This window comes from Salmo salar, chromosome 06 (genome assembly GCF_965601325.2).
Source record: "Salmo salar chromosome 06, fSalSal1, whole genome shotgun sequence".
Taxonomy (NCBI): Eukaryota; Metazoa; Chordata; class Actinopteri; order Salmoniformes; family Salmonidae; genus Salmo; species Salmo salar.
In genome coordinates this window covers 81,319,442-81,334,302 of record NC_138296.1, presented here as the reverse complement: position 1 = coordinate 81,334,302, position 14,861 = coordinate 81,319,442, and the positions used below count along the sequence as shown (strand labels likewise).

At 42.0% G+C, this 14,861-nt stretch overlaps 1 protein-coding gene across 4 annotated transcripts in view; it reads left to right on the top strand.

The window, feature by feature from the left end:
* Positions 1-2,012: 2,012 nt before the first annotated feature.
* LOC106608120 (frizzled-3) overlaps positions 2,013-14,861 on the top strand; it is a 46,786-nt gene continuing 33,937 nt past the window's right edge. Inside the window, exons 1-2 of one of the 4 annotated variants that reach the window (XM_045721035.2) lie at positions 2,013-2,479; positions 4,961-5,222. In XM_045721035.2, coding sequence (XP_045576991.2) covers positions 2,337-2,479; positions 4,961-5,222 — 405 coding nt within the window. In that variant the 5' untranslated portion in view covers positions 2,013-2,336. Of the gene's footprint in view, positions 2,480-4,625; positions 5,223-14,861 lie in introns of all 4 variants that reach the window. The other 3 variants (XM_082977015.1, XM_045721037.2, XM_045721039.2) reach the window with 3 other exon arrangements.

Below are 14,861 nucleotides of genomic sequence, written 5' to 3'. Positions count from 1 at the left end.
ACCAGCCATCTCCCCATCCCCATAGCCCTGAACCAGCCCTGTCTCCCCATTCCCATAGCCCTGAACCAGCCCTGTCTCCCCATCCCCCAGAACCAGCCCTGTCTCCCCATGCCCCTGAATCAGCCCTGTCTCCCCATCCCCATACCCCTGAACCAGCCCTGTCTCCCCATCCCCATAGCCTTGAACCAGCCCTGTCTCCCCATCCCCATAGCCTTGAACCAGCCCTGTCTCCCCATCCCCATAGCCCTGAACCAGCCCTGTCTCCCCATCCCCATAGCCCTGAACCAGCCCTGTCTCCCCATCCCCATAGCCCTGAACCAGCCCTGTCTCCCCATCCCCATAGCCCTGAACCAGCCCTGTCTCCCCATCCCCATAGCCCTGAACCAGCCCTACTCCCAACTGAAGAAGGAGGTGAGCAGCATTGTGTTGAATGACATGCCAGTTGGCATAATTGCAGGTACTGAAATGCATTGAGGACAGGAATGTGATTCTCCAGTCAGGAAAAATTGCACTTGACCAGGAGGCAGCCAATATCAGAGCCTTAAAGGAAAAGATGCAGGCTCTTAGAGATGGATGGGAGTCTCTCCTGTCTGAGGCAACAGTGACTGCTACACAAATGGATGTTGCACCTCAATTTAGCAAGGAACACAGCCGCCAGAGGAAAAGGAAGAGATTCCATGATGTGACCTCTCAAGAGGAGACAGCTCAGGACAGTGCAGCAACAGTGTTTCGGAACACTGTTTTTACTGCTATGGACAACATCATAAGTGACTTGGACACTAGGTTCCACACCACTGCAAAAATGGTAGAATCATTTTCTGCTGTTCTGAAAGTTGGACAGATTAGTGAGGATAAAGTCCCTTCTGTGTGCCAACCAGTGATCATGAAGTGTTCCAGAGATCTTACACCTGAGTTTCAACATGAAGTAATACACCTGAACACTGGATATGGTGCCACTTTCCCCCCTAACTTGTCCCTGCTTGGTCTCCTGAATGCAATTTGTAAGATGCAGCTGCAAAGCATTTTTGGAGAAGTGTGCATTGCTTTACATATATTTTGCACACTGCCTGTGACTGTTGCTGGTGGCGAGAGAGCTTTCAGTAAACTAAAACGGATTTTTTTTTAAACGATTTGAGGTCCGCTATGTCCCAGGACAGGCTTTGCAGTCTGGATTGCCATAAAATTTGTTGTGCACATTCAAGACCCCAAGTGAAAGAAACCTATTGATTTAGTGACCTCTTGACCTTTCTTCTAGCGCCACCAGCAGGCCTTTTCATTTCCATTTTCCATTTCCACTTTTACAGCTGCTTATTTTCTAGTTGGTATGTATACTTAGTTCTGGAAATTTGCTGCTGATTTTATTATTTTGTTTGTTACATCATTCTATAGATGATCATGTTAATTTATTTTAATTGAAAAGGTTAATGTATATTTAAGTTATATTTATTTTAAGTTATTCATTAATGTTAAGAGAATTTTCCATTCAAGAATTGTACCATTAAAATGACATTTAGACAGTAAAAGATGGCTTTTAGCACATTTCTTATAGAGGGTATCAGTCTTGCATCAAATAGTGAATTCCACTGTATGCAGAATGTTACATGCATGTCTGCACAGTGTTATATTTTCACAGCTCACTGTCAGTAAATATCATACAGTAAATATTGGACTACAAGAGAGTTGCAAGCCTGCAAAATTAGAGTTATTAGAAGCTTTGAATGGGTCGATTGGGTTCTGGAGGAGTGTGGTTACAGCAAATGTGCAGGGTTGATGTGGACTGTGGTGGTGAGGCCCAATGTGATATCTTTTCATGGGGCCCAAAATCCCTGGCAGCGTCCCTGCCTAGGGTTCACCTCCCCCTTTCTATCCAGCCCTGTCACCGTCGCCGCTTTGCGTCGTCAAGAGCAATGACATGAGCGGCACAAACACCGCTTGACACACAAGGGTGGCGCTGTTGCCACCGACCGAAATACAATCCACACACACTCACACACAAGGAGCCCCATGCATGTGCATCGTGTTGCAATATGAAGTAATAGCTTATACTATTTACACGTGTGTGTGCCCCATTAAAGGCCTCTTCCTGGAATAAAATAAAAACGTAAAAAATAGAGAAATATGTTCTCCACATAGTTTTTATTTTATTCCAGGTATAGGCCTTCAGTGGGTCACACAAATGTGTAAAACCAATTCAAAAAGTAATTTTGTAATTTCAAAACTGAAATAGTATTTTGTTTTCAGTAGGCTAGCGTATATATTAGAACATATTCATAGGGCTACACACAACTACTGCAAGATAGAAAAGGCATTGGTTTCAATTGGCGCGTCCGCGTTTAATGCGCGCTCTCCCTCTTCGACAACATTATCGCATTCGTAAACCTGATAGGAGAGGAGTAGAGGAGTGGGCTATTCACTCATTGTTACGGGCTCCGGGAGCGGCGAAAACCCCTACACGTAGAAAAAAACTACCAAGAGAAAGGTAAACCTTATTTGATTATATTTTCTGTCACTCGCCTAAATATTGTATGTTTATTGCAAACACATGTATTGCCAATACAGCTGGCGGGATGGTGGTAACAATTTACCATCGGGATACGCCTGTAGTGATTCAGTTTATGTAGACTAGCCTTCATACATTAAACATCAGTTGAGATGAAGAAGCTCAACCGTCATCTTTTGTTCTGCTTCATGACATTTTATTTGTCGGAATGGATCATATTGGTTTGGCCATTACGCGTTGTCGGTGGAGTGGCCAGCTGGCTTTGACAAATAAAAACTACTACACTTTTATGTCATCACTGTTGTGTCTACCGGTAGTTTTGTAACATTGTTCTAAGCATGTAATCCACGAAAAGCCAGCCGAAGGCGTGAGTAAATGCTATTACGCACGGTAATTTGACTACACTACCGGTATATAATTTTTTTTTATATCACATATTGTGTCAACATTTTGGTCATCTTACGTGTCATATTTGAAAGTGCATGATCAGTTGGCTGTTCTTTAAAGAATGCTGTGGAAAAGAGCTTTTGGGAATAATTATCTTCCTACAGCGTGTGTGCATATCCACAGAGACAAGATTTAATGCACATTTCTGTGCTATAACTATGTTATTATAAGTGCTTGATTTGGGATGAAAGAAGTGCTGCTGTCTTTTTCTATGTCGGTCCATTAAACAATGTTCACTGAAGTTCACATTCAATTATGATAGAGACCTCTGATCATTCACTGTTAACGGTTCATACACATTTTCCATGACTTTTAACCAACTGCTCATGACTATCATTACAGCCTACACGAAACGTAAGCATTATTGACACTGGAAGGCTGCTGTGTCTGAACCCATGCAGCTTTGTCTTTTGATCCAGCCCTGAAACACCCACGTCTGTTTATCAAGGTCCTCCGCATGCATGTGAGGTCCTGTTGGGCGGTTGATGTTTGGGCTGCACACACATGAGCTGTCCTGGAGGATGGTTGACACCCTTGATATAACATGTTGCAACATTAGAACCAAATACGTTTGTCTTTATAAAATAATTCCCTCATTCAATGAATCAGGGATCAAATGGATACGGTTGGCTACTTCAAAGCAAGGTATCTATCTAAACATGTTTATAAGGTTCAAATGTTCATGTTTCAGGGGAGATCTATGCACAGCAAGTTATTTGTCAATTAGTTTATTCTTAGAATATTTTGTACGTTTTCGTAATTACAAGGCTACCGTTTAATAGAGGGGAATCATAGCTTTCCAATGGTGCAGATTTATTTAGTGCCAGTGGAAAGGCCACAACCACATTAATGCTTAGTTAGCTATGGTTAACTAGCGTGATAACTGCTACAAGTTATGTTTTGAATTGGCTGTTTAGTTTGCCATTATTTTATACCTGCTGCTGAAATGTCGCGCTCTCTCTCCTCACTGGCACACACACATACAATCACTAAAGGGTCATTTCGATAATGGCTGATAGGTAGATCTTTAAATGATTGATACTATTACAATTGTATGCCTTCATGAATTTCATTAACAAAAATATTTCAACACCTTTCCATAATCTTTTCATGACTTTACAAACCCTCATTTGACAGTTCGGAACAGCGGACCACGCGCATTCAGGTTGGCAAACAGATTCACAGATTAGCGGTAAATAAACTTGAACAAAGCATCATCAGGAAATGAATGCCTACTCCTCATTGCTATTTAATGCAGATCCCGCCTTCATTCTGCTTTCAACCTTTTTTGCCTCAGTCTGTAAACCTGGGCTGGCGATAGTCTACTTTGTTTTATAGAGGAGCTGGTACACAATTCCCCAAAACTGTGAAGTGCTTGTATGGCGCTCCGGACTGCTCCGGCGCAAGTAAAGCACTGACTATTATGGTAGCCTACTGTTACTACATAGATAGAATTAGTGTACAAATTTTACTAATGAATTTATTCTATATCCACATACCATATTCTAATTGTCATGAAAGGACAATAATGGATACTTTTTTTGTAAAGAGCCTCTTAAAATATTGTGCAAAGATGTATAAATAATTTTAGTCAGATCGAGTGCAATTATTGACATTTGGAATCAGGTATTATTCAGGCTACAATGTACTTAATTGTTTCTGTCTATTTTTGCCCCAGATCCCTTGACATCTACACCTATTGCAGGGATCCACTCTCTGATCTAAATCATTGTTTATAAAGTGTGTATGTGGTGAGAAGGGGACTCCTGTGGTCAGACAACCCAAAGCCAGGCCTCATGCTCAGGTGATTATGATTCAAGAGGGTGATGGAGACAGTCAGCCTCAGCCATGGCGGCCATCTTTTTACACACACAGACTGGTACACTCTGAGACCAGGAACTTGCTCAGTCTCTCCCCTGATCGCCACTTACCTGTATCCCAACCCTTTGCTCTCCGTCAACAACCTACTGCTTTGTGAATGAGGCTGATGATTCAGCCTGTCCCTGTCCGCAGCCTGGGTTCTTCCCTAACCCTGTCCCTGTCCGTGCACCAGCCTGCGGGGACCATGGAGCTGCTGTGGGTGCTGTGTGTGTCCATGCTGATGGCTCCAGCGGTGGTGGAGGCCATCCCCATGGAGTCTGCAGCTGGGAGCCACAGCATGTTCACCTGTGAACCTATCACCCTGCGTCTGTGTCAGGGGCTGCCCTATAACTCCACCTTCATGCCCAACCACCTCAACCACTACGACCAGCAGACCGCCGCGCTCGCCATGGAGGTAAACACTGACTCACTGTTTTTCATCGCTCTCTCTCTCTCTCTCTCTCTCTCTCTCTCTCTCTCTCTCTCATTTCAGGCATTTAGTTGGGATAGTAAGATTATTGCTGCTGGGTTTAATCAAGTGCTTGAGGAGTACTGTGTGTCTGGATGAAGAGACTGTAACTGTACTGTCCTTATCAGTGCCAGACTCAGTGGTCTGTCTGTCTGCCCCATGGACATGGTAACAGTAGCAGACAGCGCTGCCATGGGTAACTGGTAATCATTGTTGATAATGTCAAAGCGGTAGCCTACGTTCAGTCGACTCCTCTAACCCAGGGGACTGAGAACGTATTACCAAAACATTATGGGATAAATGAACTTTTAACATTTATTTTGAGACCATTTTTAAAACCATCAACTATTAAGTGAGGCTGTGAAGTGAATTGCGTGCTGGTCTAGTAGTCAGCTGCAACTTTAAATGGTTCCTCTCAGAAACCTGCTGTTTCTGTTGTGGGAGACAGGCCACCAGCAACCTGCTGTTTCTGTTGTGACAGACAGGCCACCAGCAACCTGCTGTTTCTGTTGTGACAGACAGGCCACCAGCAACCTGCTGTTTCTGTTGTGGGAGACAGGCCAACAGCAACCTGCTGTTTCTGTTGTGGGAGACAGGCCAACAGCAACCTGCTGTTTCTGTTGTGGGAAACAGGCCAACAGCAACCTGCTGTTTCTGTTGTGGGAGACAGGCCAACAGCAACCTGCTGTTTCTGTTGTGGGAGACAGGCCAACAGCAACCTGCTGTTTCTGTTGTGGGAGACAGGCCAACAGCAACCTGCTGTTTCTGTTGTGGGAGACAGGCCAACAGCAACCTGCTGTTTCTGTTGTGGGAGACAGGCCAACAGCAACCTGCTGTTTCTGTTGTGGGAGACAGGCCAACAGCAACCTGCTGTTTCTGTTGTGGGAGACAGGCCAACAGCAACCTGCTGTTTCTGTTGTGGGAGACAGGCCACCAGCAACCTGCTGTTTCTGTTGTGGGAGACAGGCCAACAGCAACCTGCTGTTTCTGTTGTGGGAGACAGGCCAACAGCAACCTGCTGTTTCTGTTGTGGGAGACAGGCCAACAGCAACCTGCTGTTTCTGTTGTGGGAGACAGGCCACCAGCAACCTGCTGTTTCTGTTGTGACAGACAGGCCAACAGCAACCTGCTGTTTCTGTTGTGACAGACAGGCCACCAGCAACCTGCTGTTTCTGTTGTGGGAGACAGGCCACCAGCAACCTGCTGTTTCTGTTGTGGGAGACAGGCCACCAGCAACCTGCTGTTTCTGTTGTGGGAGACAGGCCACCAGCAACCTGCTGTTTCTGTTGTGGGAGACAGGCCACCAGCAACCTGCTGTTTCTGTTGTGACAGACAGGCCAACAGCAACCTGCTGTTTCTGTTGTGACAGACAGGCCAACAGCAACCTGCTGTTTCTGTTGTGGGAGACAGGCCACCAGCAACCTGCTGTTTCTGTTGTGACAGACAGGCCACCAGCAACCTGCTGTTTCTGTTGTGGGAGACAGGCCACCAGCAACCTGCTGTTTCTGTTGTGGGAGACAGGCCAACAGCAACCTGCTGTTTCTGTTGTGACAGACAGGCCAACAGCAACCTGCTGTTTCTGTTGTGACAGACAGGCCAACAGCAACCTGCTGTTTCTGTTGTGACAGACAGGCCACCAGCAACCTGCTGTTTCTGTTGTGACAGACAGGCCAACAGCAACTAGAGACAATTTCAAGTCATATCTGCTTTAAAGACTATGAACCCCATTTTATGTAACCGGCTTGATTGTTGGCATATGAACTCAATCAGAGAGCAGATGCATTGCCTCTTAGGTTCATCTTTTGTAAATGAAAAAAAGTTGTAAATGAGAGGCTAGTTGTTCTCAACTAGCCTACCTGGTTAAATAAAGGTGAAATGAGAGAGAGAGAGAGAGAGAGACCTCTGCTCTAAATGTGCCCTAGCCTCAGGAGATAGAGGCATCACATCTGCTCTGAATCAACACAGCTTATCCCTTTTAAATATCCCACCACATTCCCATGATGCCATTCCTGAGATCCCAACCAAGGTTAGAGGGGTTTAGTCGGTTGTGATTCATAACCCATAGCAGTCATTGTATTTGTCCTTAAAATGACTAGCATAAATTTACAAAGTACAAAACGGCCCTAGTTCCCTATGAACCAACCAACTTTTGTAACTACTATATTACAAGCCAGGTGAGTGAATCTTCACTGTTGTCTTTCAGCCCATGGTTTTTACACTTGTTTTGTTTGAATGTACACTAGAGGCTTTTGGTTAGACACAACTGTTCAGTTTGATTAGACATGCTTTCACACAAGCATGTCTCTGTTAGCGCATTCAAAAGCTAGTTTGATGTTTGGAAAACACATGAATCCCAGTAGATGATGATGACAACACACCATGTTGTCTACTAGCTTCGGCATGGCCGACTGGTCGATGGGAGAACACTAGAGCCTTTAGGAAGAGAAAAGTCAAATGAGGATTGACGGTTGATTTGAAAGGGAATTAGATCCACTCAATAGCCATGATAATGATGATTCATTTTTTATGTATTTAATGTCTTATAGCATGGAGAAATTGTGACTTGGATGAGAACAAATGGCTTCCTTTCATCCCTGTCTGGAGAGATACCCCTCTGAAGTGGTATTTCTTTAAAAACCTTCATGGCTGGGACATTAGTACCATCACTGGCTAGCACTTGTCTCTGGAGGAGAACACTCTGTGTCTACAGCCCCCAACCCTAATTTAATAAACCATCCTCAAATATAGTGTCTTTCATTTTGCCTTTCGGTTTTTGGCTCTTCGGTAGCTGACCATTTTGGACCAAAAAGTGTCTCTCAAAATAAATAATCAGTCAGTCAGTCAGTCAGTGAGACTCTGTGGTAGATCTGACTGGCATGGGTAGAACAGAGAAAGGAGATAGATAGATTACATAGTGATGTAAACATGCACTCTAAAAAATGTTGGGATAAAAACAACCCAATTTGGGTTATTCGGTAACCCAGCACTGGGTAAATATTGGCCAGAACACATGCGTAAATAACCCAACACGTTGGGTTGTTTGGATTACCCAAACATAGGTTAATTTAACCATCAGTTGGCTTTTTATTCACTTTCATGCGGAGCTGACCCAGCAGCTGGGTCTTTTTAAATGTAATCCACAGGTTATTTCCAGGAGGCATGTTCTATTAGGGGCGTGGTTTTCAGATCACTTTTTTTGGCAACATGTCAGAGTTCATAATGTTAACTTCTTATGGGCAGGTGGGGCGGTAGCGTCCCACCTGGCCAACATCCGGTGAAACTGCAGAGCACGAAATTCAAAAATATCAAATTCAAATATTTAACATTCTTGAAAATATATGTGTTATTCATCAAAATAAAGCTTAACTTCTTGTTAATCCAGCCGCTGTGTCAGATTTCAAAAAGGCTTTACGGCGAAAGCAAACCATGCGATTATCTGAGGACAGCGCCCCGCATACAAACACATGAAAATCATATTTCAACCAGGCAGGTGTGCCACAAAAGTCAGAAATAGCGATATAATTAATGCCTTACCTTTGAAGATCGTCTTCTATTGGCACTCCAAAATGTCCCAGAAACATCACAAATGGTCCTTTTGTTCGATAATGTCCTTCTTTATGTCCCAAAAATGTCAATTTATTTGGCGCATTTGATTCAGAAATACACCGGTTTCAACATGCATACAAAGTATCTAATAAGTTACCTGTAAACTTGGTCCAAACATTTCAAACCACGTTCCTAATCCAACCTCAGGTACCCTAAAACGTAAATAATCGATCAAATTTAAGATGGAATAAACTGTTTCTAATACCGGATAAAAACAACATGAGGCGCGCTCCAGTTCACGCGCACCAAAACAGTAGAGTCCACCTGGAGTGACACTTACAATAAATAGGACTACTTCTTCATTTCTCAAAAGAAAAACATCGAACAATTTCTAAAGACTGTTGACATCTAGTGGAAGCCATAGGAACTGCAACCAGGTTCCTAATAATAAGGGTATCCCATAGAAACCCATTGGAAAATCCAATGACCTCAATTTTTTTCCCCCCGGATGGTTTGTCCTCGGGGTTTCGCTTGCCATATCAGTTCTGTTATACTCACAGACAATATTTTAACAGTTTTAGTAACTTTAGAGTATTTTCTATCCACATCTAGCAATTATATGCATATCCCAGCTTCTGGGCCTGAGTAACAGGCGGTTTACTTTGGGCACAATTTTCATCCGGAGGTGAAAATACTGCCCCCTACCCAAGTTTGTCCACTGCAAATTTACATTTTCCTTGATTATTTTTGCACGTTACATATTTTAATATAAAATTAACATCATTATTATTTACATATTGTAACAAAGTGGTAACTATCCCAACATTGGGATATACATAGGCTCTTGAGGAAAAGGGGATACCTAGTCAGTTGTACAACTGAATGCCATTTAACCCAGCCCCTCTGAATCAGAGAGGTGCAGGGGGTTGCCTTAATCGACATCCACAGCACCCGGGGAACAGTGAGTTAACTGCCTTGCCCAGGGGCAGAATGACAGATTTTTACCTTGTCAGCTCGGGGAATCGATCCGGCAACCTTTTGGTTACTGGCCCACCGCTCTAACCACTAGGCCCCAACTCATACACTTGTGTAAGTCTCATTAAAGCTACAAAGGTTTCAGTGTTCAACCTTTACATGTGATATCAATACAACAGAACAGATGAACCGGAATGACATTTACTCTCACAGATGGCCAAAACAAACTTTATGAAAGCCATGCCTCTACTAAGCTGTGTTTCCAGTCTTCTGAGCTGACCTGCTGGGTCATAAGTCAATAACCCAGCATCAACAACCCAACTAAGTGAGCCAATGCCTGCAACCCAGCAGTTGGGACATCCAAACAACCCAGCAGTTGGGACATCCAAACAACCCAGCATTTTTAGAGTGTGCCAGAAATCTGGTAATGGTGGTATAACCATCAAGTATGGGGGCCATAGGGATGGATGGTGGCTGATTCTAGTTTTCTGCTTGTCTTGTATTGGCTAGCCTTTACCATTAGATTATTGAATGTTTGGTGGAATAGACAGTATAGCTGACTGAATGTAATACTTTCTGTATTTATGCAACGGTCATGTAGCAATAATGAACAAATAATAGTTGAATATAATTATGAATTATTTTAATTCCCATTTAATACCCTTATGCCTTATTTTACATACATTTGTATCCTCTACAGATAAGGTTTACACACCCATTCGCTGTGAATCCATGTAAAAGACTGTGGTCTCTGATGACCGTCAGACAGACATGCACAGTGTGCAGATAACATATAGCTAGTAGCTAGCGCGGAATATATGTTCCATGTCATGGTTTGATAATCTCAGCTCAATCTGACCCAAACCCTCATAAAACAGTGTCAAATATACTGCTTACAACGCTAAACTGAATGGAGGGTCCTCTCTCTCTCTCTCTCTCTCTCTCTCTCTCTCTCTCTCTCTCTCTCTCTCTCTCTCTCTCTCTCTCTCTCTCTCTCTCTCTCTCTCTCTCTCTCTCTCTCTCTCAAAATTCAATTTAAGGGCTCTATTGGCATGGGAAACATATGTTTACATTGCCAAAGCAAGTGAACTAGATAATAAACAATAAAAATGTACAGTAAACATTACAGTTCCAAAAGAATAAAGACATTACAAATGTAATGTTATTTTGCAATCTCTCTATCTCACTCTCTGGCTAAACAACAACTTGTGTGTGTGTTATTTTTAACAGTTATGTGAATGACAGGGCTGGCTATCTGAAGGAGGAGGTGGCCTATCCTTCTCTCTCCTCTTCCGTATCTGTCTTTTGTCTTTCACTCCCTCCCCTTCCCCCATGCGAGATACACTGCATGGTTGCCTGGGAAACAGGTCCCAATTGTGTTTTTAACAAAGGAGCAGGCTTTCTGTGGCTTTCAGGAGGTGGTCCCCGCTCGCCACCCTCTGACCTCTGCTGAACACACCATGGCCCACCCTTAAACTAGTCCCTCCGGCCGTTGCCATGGCAGTTAGGGTGGTAATGTAGAGAATTGAGCAGAGACGTGGAAAGGAAGGAAGGAGCAGAGAAGGAGGAAGAGGGAGGGAAGAGGGAGGAGGATGAAGGAGTCGCTGTCCTGTCTGTTTGTCTGTCTGTCCTGTCTGTCTGTCTGTCTGTCTGTCTCTCTGTCTCTCTGTCTCTCTGTCTCTCTGTCTCTGTAACACACCATAACATGGCTCTAATGAGTTAATGCATGTCACCAGACTGGAGACTGGCACCCTGTTTTATTCTATACAGAGCAGATACATGTGGATGATGTTTTTGCCTGCTGGCTTGATCTAAAAGATTTGATTAAGAAGATGATGCCAGGCGTGTCATAAGATGTTGGTTTAATGAAAAGGAATGCTGCCGGTTTGGTGTAAAAGACAGATTGGTCACTATAAAGGAAGTTATTCCCACAGAGATCCTATAATACGCTCTAAGGTTTGGATTCAAACCGTATTGCCGAAGTAACGGACTATAGTGTGATTGAAATTTATAGGCAATGTTCACGCATTGCAGAGAATGCATTCACGCCATACAGTACATACTGTATGTCTGTTAATTGGAAATTACCTTTTTTTTTGCAGATTTTCCACGAAACTGCCCTAAATCTGTTGTTCTTCCCCCTTTACAGTGAGGGACCTCAGGGCCTTCTATTCAGACATGATTGATTTGACAGGTTGATGGATCAGTTCATAATTGATTTGACAGGTTGATGGATATGTTGTTGATTGATTTGACAGGTTGATGGATCAGTTCATGATTGATTTGACAGGTTGATGGATCAGTTCATGATTGATTTGACAGGTTGATGGATCAGTTCATGATTGATTTGACAGGTTGATGGATCAGTTCATAATTGATTTGACAGGTTGATGGATATGTTGTTGATTGATTTGACAGGTTGATGGATATGTTGTTGATTGATTTGACAGGTTGATGGATCAGTTCATGATTGATTTGACAGGTTGATGGATCAGTTCATGATTGATTTGACAGGTTGATGGATCAGTTCATGATTGATTTGACAGGTTGATGGATATGTTGTTGATTGATTTGACAGGTTGATGGATCAGTTCATGATTGATTTGACAGGTTGATGGATCAGTTCATGATTGATTTGACAGGTTGATGGATATGTTGTTGATTGATTTGACAGGTTGATGGATCAGTTCATGATTGATTTGACAGGTTGATGGATCAGTTCTTGATTGATTTGACAGGTTGATGGATCAGTTCATAATTGATTTGACAGGTTGATGGATCCGTTCATAATTGATTTGACAGGTTGATGGATCCGTTCATAATTGATTTGACAGGTTGATGGATCAGTTCATGATTGATTTGACAGGTTGATGGATCAGTTCATGATTGATTTGACAGGTTGATGGATCAGTTCATGATTGATTTGACAGGTTGATGGATCAGTTCATGATTGATTTGACAGGTTGATGGATCAGTTCTTGATTGATTTGACAGGTTGATGGATCAGTTCATGATTGATTTGACAGGTTGATGGATAAGTTCATGATTGATTTGAGAGGTTGATGGATATGTTGCTGACAGGTGTGTACGTGAACCAGTCTACTGAAAGACACAGAAACAACAGAATGAACCAGACTAGTACAGATACAGTAGAAAGTGATCAAGCCTACACAAAGTAATGTCCTTTCCCTGGTGATGAGGACGCATGGCATTTGATATTCCAATTTAATGCAGTAAAATATTTTTTTCCAGGCGAGTTTGACTTGCTGGGAAGCACACAAAACAACGGCATTTCTACACTCAAAAACTGTATGTGAGGGTTGAATTCATACATTATTTTGTCCAGATGATGTCAGTCATCAAAGATGTCTGTGCCTCACGTTCCAACAGTCACTAAACCATAATAAAATGACACATCAACGTCACCACATTTATGATATGGTGGATAGAAAATCTGAAAGCAGAAATATTGCATTTGATATGTACAAGGCATTTACAAAAGCTGTCTGGATGTAAATGTGATGTGGTTGCTTTGTGTGGGAATCAGCAAGCCTAACAGCCGTCCTAATCCCTTTAAATACAGCCAGGCGTCTGGGAGGCAGCCCAGACTGAACAGAAATGAGATCCTGTCTACTGGATCTACATTTATACATCATGATGGTGTAATACAGTATGTAGGCTAAGCTATGGTGATGATGAATGACTGGTGGATGTGCCTCCTATCTTAGTCATAAGAAGAGTGTGTGTGTGTGTGTGTGTGTGTGTGTGTGTGTGTGTGTGCATGCGTGCGTGCGTTTTTGTGTGTGTGTGTGTGTAATGAATAGTGCTGCGGTGTAATTCTCTTTCTTGGAGACTGAATATAGGTGAAGTTAATATAGGTGAAGTTAATATAGGTGAAGTTAATATAGGTGAAGTTAATATAGGTGAAGTTAATATAGGTGAAGTTAATATAGGTGAAGTTAATATAGGTGAAGATAATATGGATTATGTTAATATAGGTTATGTTAATATAGGTTATGTTATTATAGGTTATGTTATTATAGGTTATGTTAATATAGGTTATAGGTTAAGTTAATATGGGTTATGTTAATATAGGTGAAGTTAATATAGGTTATGTTAATATAGGTTAAGTTAATAAAGGTTATAGGCTAAGTTAATATGGGTTATGTTAATATAGGTTAAGTTAATATGGGTTATGTTAATATAGGTGAAGTTAATATAGGTGAAGTTAATATAGGTGAAGTTAATATAGGTGAAGTTAATATAGGTGAAGTTAATAAAGGTTATGTTAATATAGGTGACGTTAATATAGGTTATGTTAATATAGGTTATGTTAATATAGGTGACATTAATAAAGGTTAAGTTAATATAGGTTAAGTTAATAAAGGTTATAGGTTAAGTTAATAAAGGTTATAGGTTAAGTTAATAAAGGTTATAGGTTAAGTTAATATAGGTGAAGTTAATATACGGTTGAAGTCGGAAGTTTACATACACTTAGTTTGGAGTCATTAAAACTCGTTTTTCAACCACTCCTCAAATTTCTTGTTAACAAACTATAGTTTGGCAAGTCGGTTAGGACATCTACTTTATACCTGTCACAAGTAATTTTTCCAACAATTGTTTACAGACAGATTATTTCACTAATAATTCACTGTTCCACAATTCCAGTGGGTCAGAAGTTTACATACACTAAGTTGACTGTGCCTCTAAACAGCTTGGAAAATTCCAGAAAATTATGTAATGGCTTTAGAAGCTTCTGATAGGCTAATTGACATCATTTGAGTCAATTGGAGGTGTACCTGTGGATGTATTTCAAGGCCTACCTTCAAACTCAGTGCCTCTTTGCTTGACATCATGGCAAAATTAAAAGAAATCAGCCAAGATCTCAGAAAAAAATGTTAGACCTCCACAAGTCTGGTTCATCCTTGGGAGCTATTTCCAAACGCCTGAAGGTACCACGTTCATCTGTACAAACAATAGTACGCAAGTATAAACACCATGGGACCACGCAGCCGTCATACCGCTCAGGAAGGAGATGTGTTCTGTCTCCTAGAGATGAACGTA